Consider the following 21,763-nt stretch of genomic DNA (forward strand, 5'->3'; position numbering starts at 1 on the left):
AAAAGTTGCTTAATTCAGAACAAAGTTAGGAAGTGAGTTTAAAAATTCTAGTTCCTAAACTGTCTCTTGAACCTAACATTATAATTGCTTGGTTTTGACTTTAATGATAAAACTAAGCATACAGGGTGGGGTGTGAAGGAGAGGTTGGAGCAGAATCACAACACTCCAATACAGAACACCCTGCCCTGGAGTCAGATGCCTAGCACTAACTGTCCCTTGTCTGTGTGCCCGCTGTAACTCGTTCTGCTTTGGGTGTCGATTTTGAGGTAGGAAGGTAGATTGGATGGATGGATGAGGATGGATGGGTGATGGAGTAGATAGGTAGATAGATATGGAGATAGATAGATCGGCAGGCAGATGTAGGTAGAGTGGATTTTAAAGTAGTTATGTAGTTCACTCCTTGTAGGAACTTTATCTGTAACAGGAATTTTATTTTCTTCTATATCTTCTCATCTTAACTTCTGGTACTGCAAATACATGCTCATGTACTTACGAACATATATAATTCATATATTTTTCCTGATAATGTCCAAAATTATATTTCCCTATATGTAATAAAATGTATAGCATTTTAAAGCTTTTTCTGTCTAGTAAGAACTAAAATGAGAAAAAGTTATTACTCTTAACATTTCATTAGTTTTTATTTAAATAGCATGTATTTAATTAAATCTGTTTAGCAATTTTAATTTGATGGCGTAATCTCAGACTATATAAATTAACCTTGGCATTTTTCTGTTACCCATCTTCTGATTCATTAAGCCAGTATGTCTTTTATTTAAAAAACAAAAAACATTTAGGTTTTTTAATATATATGCTCTGTTGCATGTATGTCTGTATATGTGCCTGATACAGAAGTCAGAAGAGGGGATTGGATTTTCTTGAACTGGAGTAGAAACAGTTGTGAGCCACCATGTTGGATGGGGGATCAAACCTGTGACCTATACAAGAACAAGACATGCTCTAAACTAACTCCTAAGCCATCTCTCCAGTCCCCAATATTTATTGTCTCATCATTTAGTGGTTGGTTTAGTGTGGAAAAACAAACAAACGTGTCTGGTTTGTTTTACACAATGTGGCCTACACTTCCAACCATTTTCTCACAAGGGTGTGTGTGTCTAATGATTGCATGAGCACTCTGCTATATGTATATACATTTTCCTTCCCCGTTTATCAGTAGGAACCTAGGCAGGTTCATATTTTTCCTGTTGTGAACAGGGCTGCAATAAAGAATGTAAAGCTAGATTTTCTGTCACAGGTATTTCTCAGGATAGTTTGGGAAATGTTTATATAAGGTCTTGCATGCCACCTTAAGGACTTACATGCTATTCAAACTGCAGTGTGAACCTTGACAGTTTTTAAGAATGGTTCGGGTTTTAACCCTGGAAAATGTACTAGAGGAAGAATGAAAATTCAAGTGGTGCACTTGAGATGTGTGCCAGGGTGAGCTTAGCATGTAGTGGGTGAGAAGAATGTAATGTCAGGTTCACTTGCTGTGGTTAGGATGAGCGACAGGACTTCCCACAAACACCACAGAAGCACATCCTGAGTTCTTAGGAGAGTTGAGTGTCTGTAGATAGCAGAGGGTGTTGTTTCCTAAAATCCAAGGTAAAAGCAGCCTTTCCAGGGCTAGTTCTCAGCAAGGTGAATTAAGTCAGCCAGCCTTTGGGTCCCATGCCTGTCACCTGACACTTGGAAGCAGGCTGCTCTGCCTGAGCTGCATTAGCCTTCACTGAATAGCTAAGTGGGGGAAGGGAGACAAGGGGCACCTTTGATCAGGATCCTAAGTCTTTCTCAGAACCCCACTTGGCACTGTTCGCTCTTATGACGGGACTACATCTAAGGATGTATTTTTATTTGAGCACATTGCTACCCCTAACAAAGACTGCAAGTGGACACTAACCTGGCAAGGAGCAGCGTATGAGCTGTAGGGAAGTGTATGCTAAGGTTCAACTTTGTGAAGTGAGAATATTTAGAACGGCAGTTAGTCTGAAGTTACTGTTCAAGGAGACAGTGACAAGTGAGAAGCAAAGCAGACCTCAGACTGAGCCCTAAGAAACTTCCAGGTAGGATAAAGCGGAAAGGACCTTCACTTGGAAGAAAGTGGCCAGTAGAGAGAATCCAAGGACTGTCAGAAGTCTAGAAAAGTGTTTCTGGCATTTGGGAATATTAAACTCAATGGAGAACTAAGATGAACTAAGGCTTTGTGCTAATGTGTCTTCCCTTCCCCCATGGTGTTAAGATGCCATTTTACTTTTAAAATGTTAGCTATGAACATTTGTGTTGTTGCTGGGTAACCTAGCCCTGCCTCCTATTTTTAAAAGATTGGTACTTGCTTTGAAATGTAAAGGTCCCAGAATTCTTCACTGCTGATAGAAATTACTTTGTAAAGAATTAGCTAGTTGAACTAGACCCTAGAGAAGCAGTAATCAATATGGGGTTCCTGGAAAGAGCTGGAGCTCTTGGGTGAATGGAAGATTAGCTTTGATTGGGGAAAGCACCTCCAATAAAATAGATGGGCAGATTTGAAGGCATGGTTGGGTTTAGAAGTATATTAGCTACCCCCCTTTGTGGAGAAAAGGGGGTGCTTTCTGTTCATAATACATCTTGAACTTGAAAGTAAAGATCAAAGCAGGGTGGCTTTGCTCTTGGTAATGTGTACTTTTCTATCTACTGCCTCCTTGCTAAAAGCGTAGCAGAGCACAGAGTTATGTTGTTTGCTACTTATGTAACCATAAAGGGGGGTGCTGTTGCCTGAAGTATATATATCCAGAACTCACATCTCACTTTTACATCTCTACATTTGACTTTGGTTTTGCTATATCAAACTGAATTCTTCCCTTATTTTTACATCATTAAAAAATTAATACTAATAAAGAATTAGGATCTCTGACATGCTATCACAGCATGTTTTATCTTGGTATTATGACTTTTTGTTAGGAGTCTTGGCCTGATTGAGGTCCCTGGCATCAGACAGACTCCTGTGGGCTACTTACCATCTCTGATACCCAGCTTGTTGCTTACATCCCTAGCTGTCAGAAGGAACACTTAAAATCTTCAGTTCAGCCAAGGAAAAGAGGTGCCTCCCCTTTTTCTTTTAATGACATAATCTTTTTTTTTTTCCTTTTTGTTTAATGAGTAGTCATTTTTAACAAGACTTCTTAGATGATATATTCCTGAGAAACTTTAACTGGCTTCCTTAACAGAGTTCATTTTTGAGCTAAATGAAGAATAGAATGCCTTTTAGAGGTACCATTTTTCACTTGTATTTTTAAAGAAAAATCCCATAGAGTAGGAATTTGGTATTAGAGTAAAGTTGACTATTTGATTTCTCTGTTGAAATTGCCATAGGAGAACTTCCTGTGTTTGTGGCAAGGAAAATGTAGATGTGGCTGTGAAATTGCTCCCATTAGTCATCCTGTAAAGGATCTGCTCTAATCCTCTGATCTGACCAATCAGAGCAGTTGCATTAGCTGTCTATGTGTAGCACTTGAATAGCTTTGTGGAATAGATCACTGGAAAGCTTAGGAGCAGGCAGCCTCTCACTGAGCCTGCTTAAACGTACGGTACTATAAAACTGCTCTGCAGCCCTGCTGATGGTCACGTGACTCTGGAATAAAGGACAGGTGTCTGCTCACAACACTCCGCACACATATTTTTTACCTTTAATGGAAAGGCATCTGATTTCTATATATGGTCAAGGTGAAAGTTTTCCTTTAGCCGCATTAGAGTAGGTGTGTGTGTTTTAACCTGGAAGGAGGAAAGGTTTTGATAAAAGAAGTCTGAGGACTTATTTCAATTTAATACTCAAATTCCTTGATTCAGCTAAGGAGAGGAAGGGTGTGCTTTATTTCTTCGGTTGGTTGGTGTTTTGTTGTTATTTGTTTTTGTAATGGCATAATCCCAATACTTTGTTTTTTTAAAAAAAGCTGGTAGTCATCTTTTTTTTAACAACAAGGCTTCTTAGATTACATGTTACTGAGAAATGTTGAGTGAGACTTCTAAACAAAACAGGATCTGCAGTCATGGTTTATTTAACAGGTGAAGTATCCATTCCATGCAACCGATCCGATACTGCAGGGAGCAGAGATGGAGAACAGCCTGGTCAGACAGGACAGCTTCAGTTATCTGCTTTAAATTAAAGCCATTGTAATAAAGCTGGTAAGTCTTAGTGTGGACACAAACTAAGGAAAGGAAATCACAGGGGCCAGTTTCCAGCCAGCAATAGAGAACCCAGTTCCTCTCCAACTCCCCATCCACCTCCCTTTCGGGATTTAGCAAAGGTTTCCCTAGGAATTAGAACTCAGTTGTTTAATTTCCTTCTCACATTTGGTTAATGTGAGGTCTTTCAAGGCCTTAAATCACTGGTTAAATACAGACTGACAATGCAGATGCCCCGGTTCCGTGCCTAGTCATTGATATCATGTAACCTTAACCAAGGCTCTTAATCTCAGCAGCAGTTAATAAATAGAACATAGCCATCTACATATTTTGCCTCTGGCCTGTCAAAGATTCAAAAATAATGTTGAATTTCCTATAATTAACCCACTACAAAAACTCAACATGATTCGTACTTACAGGTACAGTTAGCCGAGTATCTTGGAAAAAGTCACAGTTGAACTTGCAAAGTTCAAAATAAGAGGTTGGAGATGTCACGATGTTAGATTTCTGTCATATTTTAGAACCGTAAGGTTAATATGCACACATTACACTTGTAGCTGTTACAGAGAGTAAGATTCTGACATGCTAAGCCTGCCAGATTAGGTGAACTCAAGTGAACTCTAACACGTTTGGTCCTACAGTTGTCATGACTACAAATGAACTAACTGTGGTTCTGGCGAGTTCTGACATGATTTGATACAGAAAACATGTAAGACGAGGGAACTCTAGGCCTTTAATACGAAGTTTGGATAGACACATGCCCGATGGCATTTTTCACTGGAAAGTACATATGAAACACTAGAAGCCTCAGTTCGCAGAGCTCCTGTCCTGCCGTGTCTGCCTGTTTTTGTGTTTCTGAGGAATCAGAGCAGGTTTTATACCTCGGACAGTTACTGTTAGCCCACTGTTTTCTGGACCTCTAGTGTCAGGAGAGTTAGGAAAGCGCTTCTGTAACTGCAGCAGGCCCCACATCCTTTGCAAGGTTGGCCTTACTGGGCGAGGAAGCTGTGCAGTGTCCCTTCCCTTCATCAGTATTACCTTGTACCCTCTAGGGGACATTTCCGTTTCACTTACCAGAACTGGGGAATGCTACCCTTAAACCAAAGCATATACCAATGTAGATGGCATATCTGTACAATCCCAGGGTCTTACAGGCTGAGTGGGAGGCTCTGAGTTCAAAGCCTGGGCTTTACACGGGGAAAGTGTGTCTGAAATGAAGAGGAGTTTGTGATGTCAGTAGTACCCAGGCGTGATACCTTCAAGTGGCTTCTGTCTTAGAGACACTTTAGGACCAACCTTTTCCTAAGTTTACTGGTTTGAACCAAGTTCAGGCCTTCTGTCTTCATGAGAATAATAATAAATTTTTATGGTTAGTTTGCCATTAGTGTTTGTGTTAAGTTGGTGTCCCTCCTTATCACAAAGATGCTGCTGTGCTCATTGCTTTCTCATTTAGTTTTGATCTGTTTTTATCTCTGAACTGAATGAAACCTGCTTGAGGGATGTCAGTGAAACTTAAATAGGATTTGTATATTGTAAGATAAGCCCTCTCTAGACCTTGCCAGAAATTTCAGCATTTTTTTTTTATCATTGATTAAGTGACCAAGCAAGGAATAAAAACTGTCTTCAAAGATGTGTCGTCTAAATTCGGGATTTTAAAAGGCAGGACCTGGCAGAACATCTTCCTCAAATGTGCAAGGCTCTAAGTTCAGTCTCTAGCACTGGGGGTCGGGGAGCAAGCACCACCCAGAAGACAGGCTAACAGTTTGTGTGTATGGAAACTAAAACAAAAGGATTTTGGCTGCTTAGGAAGTTAAGGTTTTAGGACTAAGGGCACGTGGTGTATGCATATATGCACATCAGACTGTAAGTTTCTTCTGTGGTGGAGAAGGTAAGAAATAAAGTGAATATACCATAGGGCCATATGTGGCATTGCTATAAGGAAGCATATATAGGAGGCTACTTCTAGTCAGTAGTGTTATTAGTATTGGATCAGTGTTCACATAGGGTACCTAGGGCATGCCATTGAGAAAGGGAAAGAAGGATCATTTTTAACAAATGCACTGTAGCCAAGGAGCAGGATTTGTAAAGAAAGGTATCTAATGATGGGTCCTGGTAAATGCCGTGGCAGGGCAGGCAGGACTGGGAACGGGCTAAGTAAGGGGAATAGAGACACCTAGACAAGCAGGCACAGAAACAAGGGCTTAGTGAGTGAGACCAACCCTGTTGTATCAGAATCAAGAGAGAAAAACAGAAGAAGCCTAAATGCTGGGCAAAAACCCAAGGCAGTGTTAGTGTTGAATGTTTGATTCTGTGCAAGAAAATGCTCACTTAATTCAGTATTAATGGAGCAGATACACCGTGACCAAGTCAGGAAAGAAAACAGCAGATTTCCACTCACATGGAGCTTATATTTAATGGGACAAAGATGATAAATAGGGTGGGGACTAGACGATAAGAGTTAAATAGGCTGCCACAGTCCTCCACTTGAGATAAGACTGTGACCTAGATAAGCTAGGTAATGGACGCTCAAAAGTGATTGCTTTGTAAATGTTTGGGGGGGGGGTTAATTGCATGTGCTATGCTAGATGTGGGTTACCAGAGGCCTCTTCCTCAGCAGAAACTCTGTTACAGGATACTTAGGTAGGAGAGGCAGCTGCTGGGTACCTTCCCAGGCTTCAACCAGCCATCCCTGTGGAGGATTCAGCAAGCAAGCGCAGCAACTCCTGACTTCTGAAGTTCACAACGAACAAGTGCTGAACTGTGTCTCATGGACTAGGAGAGCCTAGAAGAGAAAGGCAGCACAAACAAACTTATCTGGACATGAGTTGCAATGTGGAGTTTTAAAGTAGGAGCAGATCTTGAATGTTAAGTCTAGAGAGGGAAATCATTCTCCTGGAGGAATCCCAGGAGGGATGCTGTGCCAGAAACCACTGGGCTGGTGACAGCTCTTGTAGTAGCACAAGGCCAGGCAGAGTGGCCCAGTGGTCAACAGAAGCTGTTCAGGGTGCCACAGTGTCGTGGGAGAAGTCATGAGAGGCCACCAGAGAAGAGCTGACTTTGAAAGGCAGTGGGGCTTCAGGAACACTGCTCACAGGGGTTGGAGACTATTCTCGAGATGAGACACACCCAGAAAGTACCTGCTAAGGGGAAGCTTCAGGGAAAACTACTGAATGATGGGTTTTTCTGTGTATTGCAGCAGACGTAAGTGAGGGAGGGGGAAGCAAAGACCCTAGCAGCATGGCAGCAGTCTGAACGACTGCATGCGAGCTGAAGGAAGGACTTGGGAGTGAGACTGGTCTCAGGCAGGGATGAAAGGATGGGTAGAGGGGGATGGTATTTTGTTTAAGAGTATAGAGAGTTTTAAAGGTGGGTTTTATATGGTCGGTGCAGGTTTTTATTGGATATTTTGTTTATTTACATTTCAAATGTTATCTTCTTTCCCAGTTTCCCTTCTGAAAACCTCCATCCCCTCTCCTCTTCCTGCTTCTATGAGGGAGCTCACCCATCCACCCATCCATTCCCACCTCCCCTCCCTGGCATTCCCCATACACTGGGGCATCCAGCCTTCCCAGTACCAAGAGCCTCTCCTCCCATTGATACCCAATAATGCCATCCTCTGCTACATGTGCGTCTGGAGCCACAGGTCCCTCCATGTATACTCTTTGGTTGGTGGTTTAGTATAACAGTAAATATTAGATGGTGGTTAACTTTTTATCCCACACTAAGGCTGGCACCTGTGGGATATTTCTAACTTAGCAGCTTCATGCCTCTTAAGATCTCAGGTGCCATTCACTCCTCTGCCCCTATGTGTTGTTTTCACTCACTTTCTTCCACCACCTGTATAAACATGACTCCACAATCATTAACTTATCAAACAGGTTTATATGTTAAATTCTCAACCTGCAAACCCCTACACAATAAGCTTACAAAGTGGACAAAGATACAAACTGCTCATCTAGATAAGATAAATAGACCCATAATGACCCTTAGAAATAATTATAACAACCTTATCAATCTAGATGCGCTGAGAGAAACATTCACATCTGCTTCCAGCTTGCTTCTTTGTGAATCTCCCCCTCCTCCTCTTTCACTTTTCCAGACTTTTTCCCCACCCCACTCTCTACTGTTCTGTACTGTTGACATCAACCTACAGTTTAGTCCCTGGGGGCTCTGGATGGTCTGGTTGGTTGATAGTTATTCCTATGGATTGCAAACCCCTTCAGCTCCGTTAGTCCTTTCTCTAGCTCCTTCATTGGGAACCCCATTCTCAGTCCAATGGCTGGCTGCAGTTTTAATCAGTGTCACCAGGGAGTTCTTTAACCTGGGCTTTGCCTACAGAGAGTATGAAGGGAACTAGTGGGAAAATGGGAAAGAGAAACAGTGCAGACAGTGGGAAGTTAGTGAGTGGTTAGTAGTTAGCCGACTGGTAACACAGGAGAGATGGGGATTAGAACTGGTCCTGGGCTGGAGAGATGGGTCCTCTGTGAGCAGCACTTCCTGCTCTTACAGAAGACCCAATTCACAGCACCCTCCGCTTCTAACCCCGGTCCCAGTGGACCCAGTGCCCTCTTCTTAACACATCAGGCACTGCATTCATGAGTGGTGGCTCATAACCCAGCGGAGCTTTCAAAGTCGCCTGGACTAACTGAATCTGTTTTTACACCTCTTGCCCGAAGTCAACCAACTGGGAATGTTCTCATGCTTTTAGAGTCTGGCAAGAGCCGCCCTCCCCCAGCTCTGGAGCAGCATAGGCACAGAGGCTGTCAGGGTTTGTGGGCTGAAATACTGACTAGGTAGGCATGGGCTTCAGAGATGACATCAGCAAAGAGTGCTGTTAGGGATGTTCCTCTTCTGTCCTCCACAGATTCCCACATGCTCATGAATCTCCAATAAGGGAATTTAAGGAACGTATCTAATCATAGGGTCCTTCTTTCCATGGTCCTTTTTGGGCTAGTTTCTAGGCTACACTTTCAGTGCTATGTCAGAGGTGTTCAGCAATCAGCCTTAATGTTCACAGGTTGTAGAACGGGGAGCCATAACGTGAGGGAAGCAGTCCCAGAACTGTGGCTTTGTTCCTGGAGACCTGGGCTATCCTGTGCCTACCACCGAGTCCCATGAATTTGAGTCATCAGAATAAATGCTGACTACAGGGTGTTTACTTGGCAGTCTGATTAGTACTGTCTGGGCTTTCTGTAAATGGGGACCGGCAGTCTGAGTGAAAGCAGGTCAACACTGGGCATCTCAGAACAGCTACCCTTTTCCGCTTAACTGTAAAAGGAGCAGGAAACTATCAGCAGCAGATGTGCCTTAAGCTGTGGACCACACTGTAGCAGGGACTGGTGCAGTGCCATAGGCTCTGAGCATGCCCCAGTTTACACCAGTCATCTGGGCAACAGCCAAGATTCCCCAACGAAGAACAGCTGTGTTCTTAAGGTTACGGTGACGTACGAGGAAGTCAGTAACGGGAGGGGACAGTGATGCTGGCAGCGATGAGCCGTTTATGTAGGCTGAGTTAGTTTTACTATGTGATGACTTTTACCTATGTAGACTTGTTTAATGTAGTGAGACATACTACATGAGTTTTTCTTCGCCGTAGATGTCAGTGTTATAAGCTTCCGCACTGTGTCGATATTCTTTTTTTTTCCATGTGTATCTTACTACTTAATTTTCTATCGGTCTTGGTTAAGGCCATGCGTGTTTTTAGACATGTGTCTGGGATGACATCTGATCAGTCCAGCTGAAGTCTTCAAAGCACATGGAAACTTATATGGCAATGGCCTCATTTTCTTTGTCCCACAAACATCTGACTTTTCTCTGTCCACAGGTAAAGTCGGTGATAAACCTTCTGTTTGCTGCGTATACTGGAGATGTGTCTGCCCTCCGAAGGTATGCGGGCAGGGTAGACACACGGACTTTTGGTGTTTGATGGTGCATCTGGTCAAGCAGCTGTCTTAAGGTTAAAGTTTCACTGACCCCTCTAACAAAAGTTACCCAAGCAAGATATATACTACCCCTCCCCCACTCCCAGTGTATCAGACCTGCCGAGATCTCTGAAGTAACTAGCCCACTAGCTGGCTAGTGGTTTGTTGTGACATCTCTGATGAGGTAGGAGCCAGGATGTCTGGTGTTGTACATGTTACCGGGATTGGAAAGGCCTCGAACGACTGGGTAGTGAGCATGAGTTCCCTGTCAGAGTTGCCACTGACCTTTAAATTAGATACGGCTCAGCTGACGTCTAGAATCCACTTACGTCTACTGCAGGCAAGTGGGTTGAAGACTGGGAGTCATCCTGGAAACGTAGCTTCGCTGTGGGCGTCTCTGCCCTTTTAATGCGTGTGTGCCGCTAAAGGGATGGAACGTGGTTCTGGGAGAGACAGTTGTTTATCCTACTCCAAAGTAGCAAAGCTAAGGAAGAGCAGCCACGTGGCACAGGGAACCTGATGGAACTGGTGGAGGACATGTTACCACTGAACTAATGTAGTGGTTTATGATTATTGGTGATAAATTAGCTATTTATGAATTTCAGATTCGCTTTGTCGGCCATGGACATGGAGCAGCGTGACTACGACTCCAGAACAGCCCTCCATGTTGCTGCTGCAGAAGGTAACACATGAACCACTCACCGCTTTCACAGGCCGAGATTCTACTCACGACTAAAATACATTTTTTTATGTGTTTTGGGGAATGTAGGTCATGTTGAAGTTGTCAAGTTTTTGCTGGAAGCTTGCAAAGTAAACCCTTTCCCCAAGGACAGGTGAGTGTGTATATCACCAGCTCCCATCGTCGCGGAGTCACAGTTTGAGTGTCAAGGGCTGCTTACATCCATGGTGTTGTGCAAGGGTAGCGTGCAGAATTTTGCTGCCGAGTGACATCCAGCTCCATATCCAAGGGTGGTGTCTTGTTGAAGGATTTCAGATTTGACGACCAATCAGCACTAAGTACAAATGGGGACTCTGTTCTCGGGGAACTTTTAACTGCCCAGGATAGACAACACAAAAGTGTGGGAACGTTTGTGAGGGAACCAATCCTGAGTGTGCTGCTGTTTCTTGGGATTTGTTGCGGTTGCTTTTAGAAGGCTTTGTGGGAGTTGGACATGAAATAGTCCATGGAGGAGAGATCTGAAGGCATGAATGAGGGAGAGCGAAGGACTGCCTAGAACACTCTGGCCCCCTGTGCTTCTCCCCTGGCCCAGGAGAGGGCGGTGCCTAGCATGCCATCTTGAAGTGGAATGGCTGAGCCATCGGTTTAGCTGAAAGGAAGGGGCTCAGAAGAGTGCGATGGGGCCGTACTTAGTGCTGTTCGATATGTGGTTCGGAATGAAGCCTAAGAGATGCAGAGTTTAGAGCACGTTGACTGTCTCCAGCTAGTTGGTTGGAATATTAAGTCTGCTTACCAAAAACTGACAACCACAGCATCGGTACCTGGGATTTGTCAGCAGTGTGTGAGGTGGTCACTGTGGGCTCCGTCTCCATCCCTGTGCTTAGCGACAACCCGACTGATCAGCTATGTGGTCGTCCCCCAGAATCTCAAGGTAGCTGACAGCCCTCCTCTCTACCCAGCATCCGAGCCCACCAGGTTTCCAGAGTGAAAAACTGAAAAGTGTCTCCCAGGTTTATAACTCAATTCAGACACTACTTAATATATATTATATATAATATATATATTATATATATATTATATATATAGGAAATGTTTATATGTGAATTCCAAGTTGGCCTTAGAGAATGTAGAAGTAGATGTTTTTCATCTCGCAGACAAAAGATAGTTAAATACCTTGGTAAACGTGTGTTCACCTAGTCCAGAAATGAAGCCATGTGTTTTCCCATCACACAGATCAGCGTCTCCTGCATTATAAAACGGCAAGAGTGGAACGCTGTATTTGTCACAGGCAGGCTTTTCCTCATGTTGAGGAAGAGATGCAAAGATGACGGCCTGGTGGTTTTCCCAAAGGCTGACACAAAAATTGATCCTGTTAGAGCCACTCAGAAGGGGAAAAGCAGGAAGTCAGCTGTTTCTTGAGAAACAGAGACGTAAAGTTTTACTTACCTGATTTTAAAAATTAAGAGCAGGCCACCAGAAACATTTAAAATGGGGAATTAAACACTTTCTGGCTTCACATTGGCTCTAGTAAGAAGGTGGAGGGTTCTGTGCGGACACAGAATGATGGAAGGAGGCAAAAGCCGGGCTGTAGGACAGGAGCCAGCGGCTGAGGAGCACGCCTGGCCTTCTCAGCTGCAGCTCTGCTTGTCTCTGAACCCCCTCCTAGCAGCACCCAGTGTGGACTGGGAGTTCTGATCAGGCAGTGGGCCAGTTGAGCCTGCAGCTTCCTTCCCTTCCTGGCTCTGAAGAAAGGGTCACTTCCTCTGGGCACATCCTGTTCATCTAATGTGCATTTAATGCCATGAAGCTAGTGAAAACCTAAAGATTTAGGGTCTGCTGTGACTTTGGAATTCACAGGGACAGGTGTGTCCTGTGACAGGTTAGGGTGATGTTACACTGCTTGAGGTTTTAAATATTGGTCAACAGTAGACCTGGCTTTACAAAGGCCCCTCATTTAGCACTTGGATGAAGAAACGGGATCTTTTCATAGAAGTCACCCCAGACTTCATTACTAGGACGTCTCTCTCAGACCAGTGTCTGACTTCTGAGAACTGCTGTGTCTCTTGGGGAGGGGGGGTCTCACTTGTAATGCTGCTCAAGTATAGATGTAAACAGCCACGGAGCTTGGATCGGAAGCCTGGGGTGCTACTGGTGTGCTGGGCCACCATCTCTGGGTAATAGTTACTTGACTAATACCCTGTCTGTTGTGCTGTAGGTGGAACAACACCCCCATGGATGAAGCACTACACTTTGGACACCATGATGTTTTTAAAATCCTCCAGGAATACCAAGTTCAGTACACACCTCAAGGGGACTCCGATGATGGAAAGGAAAACCAGACTGTCCACAAGAATCTCGATGGGTTGTTATAATGGTCTGCATCCCAAGACTTACATTACTTACCTAGTAATTGTGGAACATGATTATGGAGAACATGTGTATTTCTATCTGGTATAATGTGTATTTACAACATCTGTCACTGCAGTGTTACCGGAGCTTCCTTCCTTGTGCGCACACGACAAATCTGAGTTCTTTGGGGGAAATGAAGCAGCCTCCCTTCATAATGTGAGCAATAGTTACCTCGTGCATTGTGACTTGATGTCAAAGAGTAGTTACCGATGCTAGCGAACTGTGTGATTTTCATGGTGTGTGTTTTGTAAATTTTCAAGCCCTGGTGATGATATGCTCATATGCACTTAGGATTGAGCTTTTTTGTACAGTCTGTCCACAAGGGCGATGCTGTCATTAGGAGAAAATAGTGTGATCTTTAAGACTTTAAATATAGGTTTAGTTTGGGTGTTTGAGAGACCATTGCACTTGTATGGTTGAGTGTTTAAAATGTCTATCACCCTCACTTTACAGTGTGACTCTTTAAATATTAAAGTAGTTATTACTAACTGTTCATAGAATATGCTGGTTCTGATTAGATTTTATCAGGGAATCTACTAAGATATGTTTGGTGACCAAAATGTATGTGTGACTGTAGTTCTAGCACTTTGACACTTCCATACAACGCTGAGGCCAGCCTCTCTGTGGTGTGTAGCTGTCGGTCCCCCAGCTGGGGAAGAGAGTGCTGCCCTACTATGCAGTTTTCATGTTTCCTCAGCAAGCCATCAAGACTCACATTTCTACCATCAGAGGTGGAGCTTGGCCCTTTATCTAAGGAAGATATCTAAATTAGTCATCAGTCTTAAGAGTAAAGACAGTGATAAAGTACACTTATAAATAAAGTAAAGTACACTTTAAAGTAAAGTACACTTATAAATTCTTTTCAGCTTCTACAATAAAGAAAAATTGAGAAAAACATTCAGTTACCAAAGTTATAGTGATATATTTAGGAAAAGCTACAAATAACATTTACTTTTAACCCTGCTGTCCAATGTGTGCATCGAGGTGGCATTCCTTAGTGAGGCCCAGGTACCATCTCTTCCACTACTGCCTGACTCTTGGTGGGCTATACTGTTCAATACGAAAAAAAACACTTCATTTTAAAGTTAGACCCACCATCTCTTTGTTTTGGAAAGGTGATTTATGATTAACTTGGATAACAGGTAAAAGCGACCTTACAAAGAACATAATTGTCTAGGAGTCCCACACACTGTACCCTATCATACCTTCAAGAGGTGAAGGGTATGCTAGTGAGGACTTCTGATATTAAGCATACTTGTGCGAACACGCATGCACACACACTTATACACACACATGCACACACATACACACACTCACATACACACACATGCACACACGCACACTCACACACATACACACACATTCTTGGAAGCTGCTTTGTGAAATAAGTGAAATTCTCAACTACAAAGATACTCATGGTTACCACAGTAACACTTCCGTGACCCTCAATGCACTGTTTGCATCCAAGCTTCATGACTGGTGGCTCATTAATCACCCTGGTAACCTCCGACTTCTTTGATCCTGTTTCAGTCATCCCTTCCATTCCCTAGCCAGCACCCCCCCCTTGATGAAACTAGTTAATGTCTCTTCACAGAGACAGGTACCATAAACGTGTTCCTAAGTTCCAGCATCTGTGGGGAGGATGACGGGTAGGCAGCCAGCCCTGTCACTGTGTTCCTTCTCCCACACCCCTGGGGATAGGTAGATAGGTGGTACTTGGAGCATCCTACACAGGGACAAAGCCTCCTAAGTTAAGGGGTGAACATGTCTTACTGGAATCAGCAGAGAAAATGTTGTTAATTCAATAGCAGCCGGCTCTTTCGTGATTCAGCGTGTGACTTAGATATTGCCAGTGGCTTTGAGGATCCCCTCTGATAATGGTTTTGTATATTATTTGACACAAATGTTTTCTTTTCTCGGCTCAGTGCTGTTTTGTGCGGTCTTTGTGGCTTGGTTGAGTATGCTCTTTTTCCTCTGCCAGGTCTTACCCTGCTTGTTTGCTACTGGCTGACAATAACAAGGACCCTGTACGTGTGTGAATGAGCTGCTAACCGCTGCCATCAGTAAACTCCAAAGATACGTTTGTTTTGGCTTTACAATCTTAGGTAATTTTTCTGTACCACAGAACCATTATGCGATCATGTTGCTTTGCAGGTCTTTTTATACCATTGTTTCTGCTGTCTTGGTTCTGACAACCCCTGTCTGGTGATAGGCTACACCCCACTGCTGCCTACAGGCACTTTAGCTGCAGAAGCTGGATTTACTGTTGATCCAGATGTCTGTCAGGGACTCGATAACCTGATGCTTGATTTAGGTCCCTGCCGGGGAGTCAACAGCTATGAATGTATTTACTTCTAACATTTCCCAAACTGAAATCTTAAAACTATAAATTGTAAGTATTCTGAAATTGGGAAATATTTATTTTAAAATGAGATCAAGTAGTGTTGCTTTTTACAGCATAATAAATGTGTATTGAAAACAAGCTGTAAGAAATGATTTTTTTTTAATAGCTAAGGTTTTCTCTGTGCTGTTGGGTTGGAAGTCTATAGCTGGTTTACATCCAGCCTGCTGTGAGCCAGGCACATAGAATCGGGTGGGAAGTCTGGGCCACAGGACCAAGATGAGAACTGAGGACCCAGGTGTGAAGGTTAGTGGTGGACAGGCTAGCCCAGTCCTCTAGAACTGTGCCACGGCGATCACACCGGTCACACCAATCACACCGGGACTGAGTTGCACTAGCTCGCAGCTCCCCTCAATTCCTCACCTGCTTTCATTTCCAGTGCCCCAAAGCCCTGCTCCCTGGTGAAGCCCTTCCTCTTAGGTGTAAACTCCACAGCAGTTAGGTGCACGCCACACCAATCCCATCTTCATCTACGGAAGTTATATTTCCTCAAAGCTACCTGATTATAGGGGCTGTGTCAGGCCATCTCTATTCTGATGTTTTAGAACTTGAAATGGCCTGTGAGATTCTCTAACTGATGAAGATGGGACCCGAGAGCAGACCACGCGATGGAACTCTTACTCCCATATTCTCTCCCTGACCCTAACACAGTTACAGCTACCATCTTCACTTACCCGTATTGGCTCACAACTGCAAGCTAAAGCCTCTCAGGTGAGTTCCTTCAACAAGGTGTGACCTGACACTGGATCTCATGGGCTAGCCATGCCTCTTGATGCCTTTTAGGTGATCAGCAGAAAGTCCACTAGGAAGCTACACAGTCATGACTCTAAAATATCATGACTTCATTTCTAGACAAAAATGGGGGAAAGTTGCCAGTACCAACAATGGGGAATTAGGTGTCCCAGCATTATAAAGTACGATACAGCTTTGCAGAGCTTTACTTTGTGCTCTCAGGATAATTTTAATAAATTATGATTATTTTTCTACAATAGTTCATGTAGATCCTTGAAAGTCTGAGTAAAATATACACAACCCAAAGTTACAGTATCCCTGAACTGTCAAAGCTGCAGACGATACTAAGTAGCCTCAGCTTCCCACAGTCAGTTTAAATTTTATTTCTTGGATGTTGTGTCTGTTTTTCTATAATATTTACATTGTCGGTAGCTTTTGACTAGTTCAAAAATTAGACTGTGTGTATAAATGTTTTGCATGTGTGTGCATGTACACGTGAGTGCCTGAGGCCCATGGGGGTCAGAAGAAGGTGTCAGATCCCCTACAACTGGAGTCATAAATGATTGTGAGCCTCGTGGGTGCTGGACTGGTGTACCTAGATCTACTGCAAGGGCAACAAGTGCTCTTTAAACTGCTGGCCCATCTCCCAAGCTCCTTTTTTGCTATTTTTGCTTCACAAAATCTCTATGAAACTTTAATGGGCAAAGTGACTGTGCTGAACATGTGATGCAGTGTCTTAGAACATCTTCCATCTACGACAGTGGAGCGTTCCTCTTAGGAGTCCACACTTCTAGAATAGTGCCTGGTTCAAGGCAGGTACTCAACATATTTGAGGAATAAATGGCTACATCTTAAACAAAAGATGCCTTCAGTGGGGGATGGCCTCCCAGCTCCAAAAGTAGGTGAAAGAACATTCAAGAAGCTTTCCAGCTTTGCCTGGTGCTCCCCTGGGGCAGTCAGATGTCACAGATCTGTTCTGTTTACTGTAACATTCCTTCATTCCATAGGAATTTGCAGGCAGTCAATTTAGGTAATGCCACCTCAGGAAGTCCCTAAATCAGTCTATGCCAGGTGCTACATATATACTGTGTACTTAGAAAATGCCACCCTAGCCATACTCAAGCACACAAATATCCTTACACTAGGGCATGCTTGGTGACTTCTTATAACAGCTATCTAAGCGTGGATGTGGATGTCTTCCACTGACTTAGTGTGACCTCCTGTAGCCCGGCTGGCCTTGAACTTGATCACGTAGAATGACCTTAATTAAACTCCTGAGCCCTATGCTCTACCTCACAAGTGGCCTCACCACTGTGCCTGCCCACTGATCTACCTTAAACTGCCATCATTTCTGTGACTGCAAGATTGTAAGCAAGGGTGACACTTGGAAAATATCAGTCTTCCTTTAAAATAGGATGGATATGAGAGATGGTTCAGCAGTTAAGAGCACTGGCTGTTTTTCCAGAGGCCCTGAGTTCAATTCCCAGCACCCACATGGCCTCACAATTGCCTCTGACTGTGGTCCCATTTGACTGTAGTCTCATGAGATCCAGTGTCTTCTGGTGTCCATACATTCAGATAAAACACCCATATACATAAAATATAAAAGCACTTAAAATAGGACTGATACATAAATGAGATATATATTAAACCAACTCACAACACTAGATGTCTTAAATATCTTTATATTAAATAATCATAGGAAACTAACATAATTTTAAATTTTAAAGTCTTGGCTAGTTCAACAGAATGAAATCGTAACAAACTGTTTCCGTAACAAACTGTTACCGCAACAACCATGTAAGCAATGATTAGGTGTCAGCCTTTAGAAACTTGGTTTTGTTTCTTGGTCATTTCATTTTGACATGAAAAGAGGGGAGGCCTCTGCTTCTCCGGTGCTCACACTGAGGAACACACTTGGGCTGTAAGGTGGACTGATCTTCACCAAAATAAAACAAAGGGTTCTGGGACAATGCTCTGGCTGCAGCTGCTTGGACAGCAGTCTGTGTCAGAAAAACCAACCCAAGACCGGAACCACCAGGCTGTGCTCCTATCACTGAGGAAAGTAAACAACAGTGCGTGCCACAGAATGTCACCCCTCAAAGAGGTGACAAAACACAGGGCAGACCGTGGAACCACTGGTTTTCAGTGCATTTATAGGGAATGCTTTAAAGTTACTGATGCTCCTATTTGGCTAATGATTCAAGTAGATACTGCTTTTTCCAAGTTTATGGCTAGTTAAGTCAACCAGCTAGAAACAATAAAGTCAGCCCATTAAAGAACATGAGTTAAACTGCTGGGTTTACCTATATCTGTAATTTCAACTAAAAAAAAAAAATGCCTTAAGAATGCTACCCCCCTCGATGTGCAAGCACAGACAATTTTATTCAACCGATGACCAAAAAGACAACAAAACCCATTTAGCTTGGTGGAGTACAGACTGAAGAGCGTACTCAAGAAAATGTTCTCGCTCCTACTGTGTTTAGTTTTGTTTAACACCAACAAAGCTAACCCTGAAGAGAGCAACCGTGACTTCAGATTAACATGGCCAGTGCAGAAGCTGATATAAGGAACGCACCTGATTTCTTCTCACTCAGATGAAGGGTGTCCACTACAGTCTGATATATCATTGCATCTAAGGTTAACTTTGAACTGTGCCATATGTAAAACGATGGGAGATGTCCAGCCACAAAGGAGAGAGGGACATGCCAGTATCTCCCGGAACAGAAATACTCCCACATCACCAAGGTCCCTCCCCTATGTGTCTTTCCAATCATGTCTGATGACTGGGCACCGATTAAAGAGCATTACTGAAGTTACTGTTCTCACCTTTCCCAAAATACTCCAATTCTTTGGGGCAGATCTCTTGCTTTTGTTTACAAAATCCACTCCGCATACGTGACTTTCCATTTCACCCTCAGTAAGATGCGTGAAGTCCTTCAGAGTAACAGATTTCTAATCAGAGAAATATCCACTTGGTATCAATAGGGTGCGACAAATGTGCTGCTCTTTCTTGCATTTCCCTAGAGATACAGCGTGTAGAGGATCGGTAGCAGGAAGGGATCACGGGTGGGAAGAAAGATGTCACCAGAGAAGAGAGAAATTCGTGTTTACACTGTGCTCATCTGCAAAAGAAAACGTAGTTAGGTTCGTTACACAGACTTTAGGACATGTGATTCATGTATTTCCCACCACACCCTTCCTAGAGTGGAGGGCAGGAAAGTGCCTCCTACGGCCAACTACCCTCATGGAACCAGAAGGGCCTTTCACACCACCTGATGGATTATTACTGTCTGGCCTGCTGGATTAATTTTGTGACTCAACCCAGACAGACTATATAAAGCTTTCTGCTGTTCTGCAAGTCTGGGACAGCAGTATGGCAAATCAGCTCATTCAGAACTAGTGTGAGGGAATGCTGAGCCAGAGGGGGAGCGGGGAATGATGACTCTCCCTTAAAGGCCACTGGGTAAGCAAAATAAATCATCTCACTTCGCTCACATGCTCCAATTCCAAAAGCAAATGTTAGAAGTCAAGAAAAAGGTTGCAAACAGAGCACATTGTGGTGGAGTTACAGAGATTTGACAGGCCAGTCTCATTGTTTCCTTGTCTAAGGAGAGCGGGGCCTCTGCTGGAGTCCCTGAGATTGTGGGGTGGGGGGTTCACCTGGAGACTACTGTGATGAGTGGACATTTGTTACATGCTAATTTATTGTATCTGGATATCTTTATGTATCAATTCCATAGATTAAGCAAAAAAAAAAACCCACCAGAATAGAAGAGCTACATGGGGTGTCCAAAGACTACAAACCCATTTCCTGGAATTTGTTTGTAAGTGTAAAAGGCCCATTGGTGTCACCCTGAGCCATACTGAAAGCAGTGCTCTTTGCACAAACAGAGGCACTCAGCGCTTACTTCTTTACGTCACAGACTGCAACAGTGATGACAGGTCCTCACCCGGCACTGCCGTCACAAACAGGCGCAGACAGACTGCTGGGTTCATGGGAGACTTGACAAGCACGGCCCATCAACAGTAAAGGTGATTTTCTGAACAAGGCGGTGTAAAAGCTCACCCTGTGCTTTGGACCCTTTGATCTATTTTATGTTTTCTGAATCAAGTTTCACCATGACTCCATTTTCATATGAGACTTACAAAACCCTTCACAGTGAGGTAACAGGGGCTGGGTTACATGGACCAGTGTCTCATCTTATGTTTTATAATCACACTATCAACTCTCAAGAGTCAGAAAGCTATGAGAAGGCATTCTCTAAGATTTGTAGTGTGCTTGGTGAGGTGAAGAACACAGTCAAAGTCGCACAAGAGAAACACCCAGCACACGAACGTGTGCGCACAAAGCTTTACCCATGATTCTGTACCCTCTCTCCCATCTCCTCCTCTGACCCTCCCTCTCACTACTGAACACGGTTGTGCTCTGCACTAAGCACGTGGTGCTAAAGAAAGGTCTGCGGTAGCTAAGAGAATTATTTTTGGAAGCAAGCTTTGATAAACGCACTGGACAGCTTCCATGTGGAAAACGGCTTAAAATCAGCATCAGCAAACCTCCGGTCACCCAAACAAAACCCATGGGATGAAGGGTTTTGGGCTGAAAGACAAATGGTACTATTTAATCTGCTGAAAAACATTCTCCCAAAAGAAGATTTTTCTCTTTTGCAAGCATGTTTCCATTTAGACAGTAAGTCCTCTGAGCCATCCATTCTGCCGAAGCCTTTGTTAGCCTCAGAAGCTGGCAGACGGAATTAGTGCCCAGATATAACACAGGCAGAACTGTTTACCACTGCTAGGTAGTGTGGAGTCAATGTAACCCACAGGCATCCGTCCTTCCCAAAGATAAGTGGGTAGAAACAGCAGCCACAGAGAAATGTCTGCCTCTGAAAACATCCTTGACCCCTTAGTGTGTGAAATTTATACCCAGCCAGACCTTTCTATGTGAGTGTGATGAAGTGAGCTTAAACACAGGGTTATCAAAAGAAAGAGGAGGAGAAGGAGGAGGAGGCCTTTTCTGCGCTCCTTGAGGCCGACTTCAGATGTGATGCAGTACCAGCCTGCCTCAGGTTTTCACACACTACTTACCATACTGTCAAACTCAGAGCCTACTATCCGAGACATCTCATCGAACTCCTCTGGAGACATGGGAAGCAGGTTTTCTGTGGTCTGAAGTCTGGAAGGGTGGCTGGAACAGAGAGGAGAGGGCAGTGTCAGCACTGGAGTTATGTAGGCCACGGTACAAGCTGAGACTGATCACTTCACACTGTTTCAGAAAAACGCACACTTTATAACACATCTCACAGAGTGCAGATCATGGGAGGTTTACATCCCCGGCCCAGCCCCTTGGGATAGACACACTTGAATTTCCAGACTGAAGCCTACACCACTACTGCCTGGGGAGCCTCAGTGTGAACGTGTCCTGGGGTGATGGACTCTCGAGGCTCACCCTGGACAGAGAAG

General features: G+C 43.7%; 2 protein-coding genes across 4 annotated transcripts in view; one reads left to right on the forward strand and one right to left on the reverse strand.

Moving 5' to 3' along the window:
* GLS (glutaminase) overlaps nucleotides 1–15,639 on the forward strand; it is a 65,548-nt gene extending 49,909 nt beyond the window's left edge. The window contains exons 15-18 of the mRNA XM_080933471.1: nucleotides 9,983–10,044; nucleotides 10,685–10,761; nucleotides 10,849–10,912; nucleotides 12,974–15,639. Coding sequence (XP_080789597.1) covers nucleotides 9,983–10,044; nucleotides 10,685–10,761; nucleotides 10,849–10,912; nucleotides 12,974–13,130 — 360 coding nt within the window. The 3' untranslated portion in view covers nucleotides 13,131–15,639. The remainder of the gene's footprint in view (nucleotides 1–9,982; nucleotides 10,045–10,684; nucleotides 10,762–10,848; nucleotides 10,913–12,973) is intronic.
* A 2,366-nt stretch (nucleotides 15,640–18,005) lies between these two features.
* STAT1 (signal transducer and activator of transcription 1) overlaps nucleotides 18,006–21,763 on the reverse strand; it is a gene marked incomplete at its 3' end in the record, with an annotated part of 39,462 nt that continues 35,704 nt past the window's right edge. For 2 of the 3 annotated variants that reach the window (XM_080933374.1, XM_080933375.1), the window contains exon 24: nucleotides 21,374–21,488. In XM_080933374.1, the coding sequence (XP_080789500.1) occupies nucleotides 21,374–21,488 (115 nt within the window). Of the gene's footprint in view, nucleotides 19,426–21,373; nucleotides 21,489–21,763 lie in introns of those variants that run through there. The other variant, XM_080933376.1, reaches the window with a different exon arrangement.

Source organism: Micromys minutus (assembly GCF_963924665.1).
Source record: "Micromys minutus genome assembly, chromosome: 19".
In the NCBI taxonomy this organism is placed as follows: Eukaryota; Metazoa; Chordata; class Mammalia; order Rodentia; family Muridae; genus Micromys; species Micromys minutus.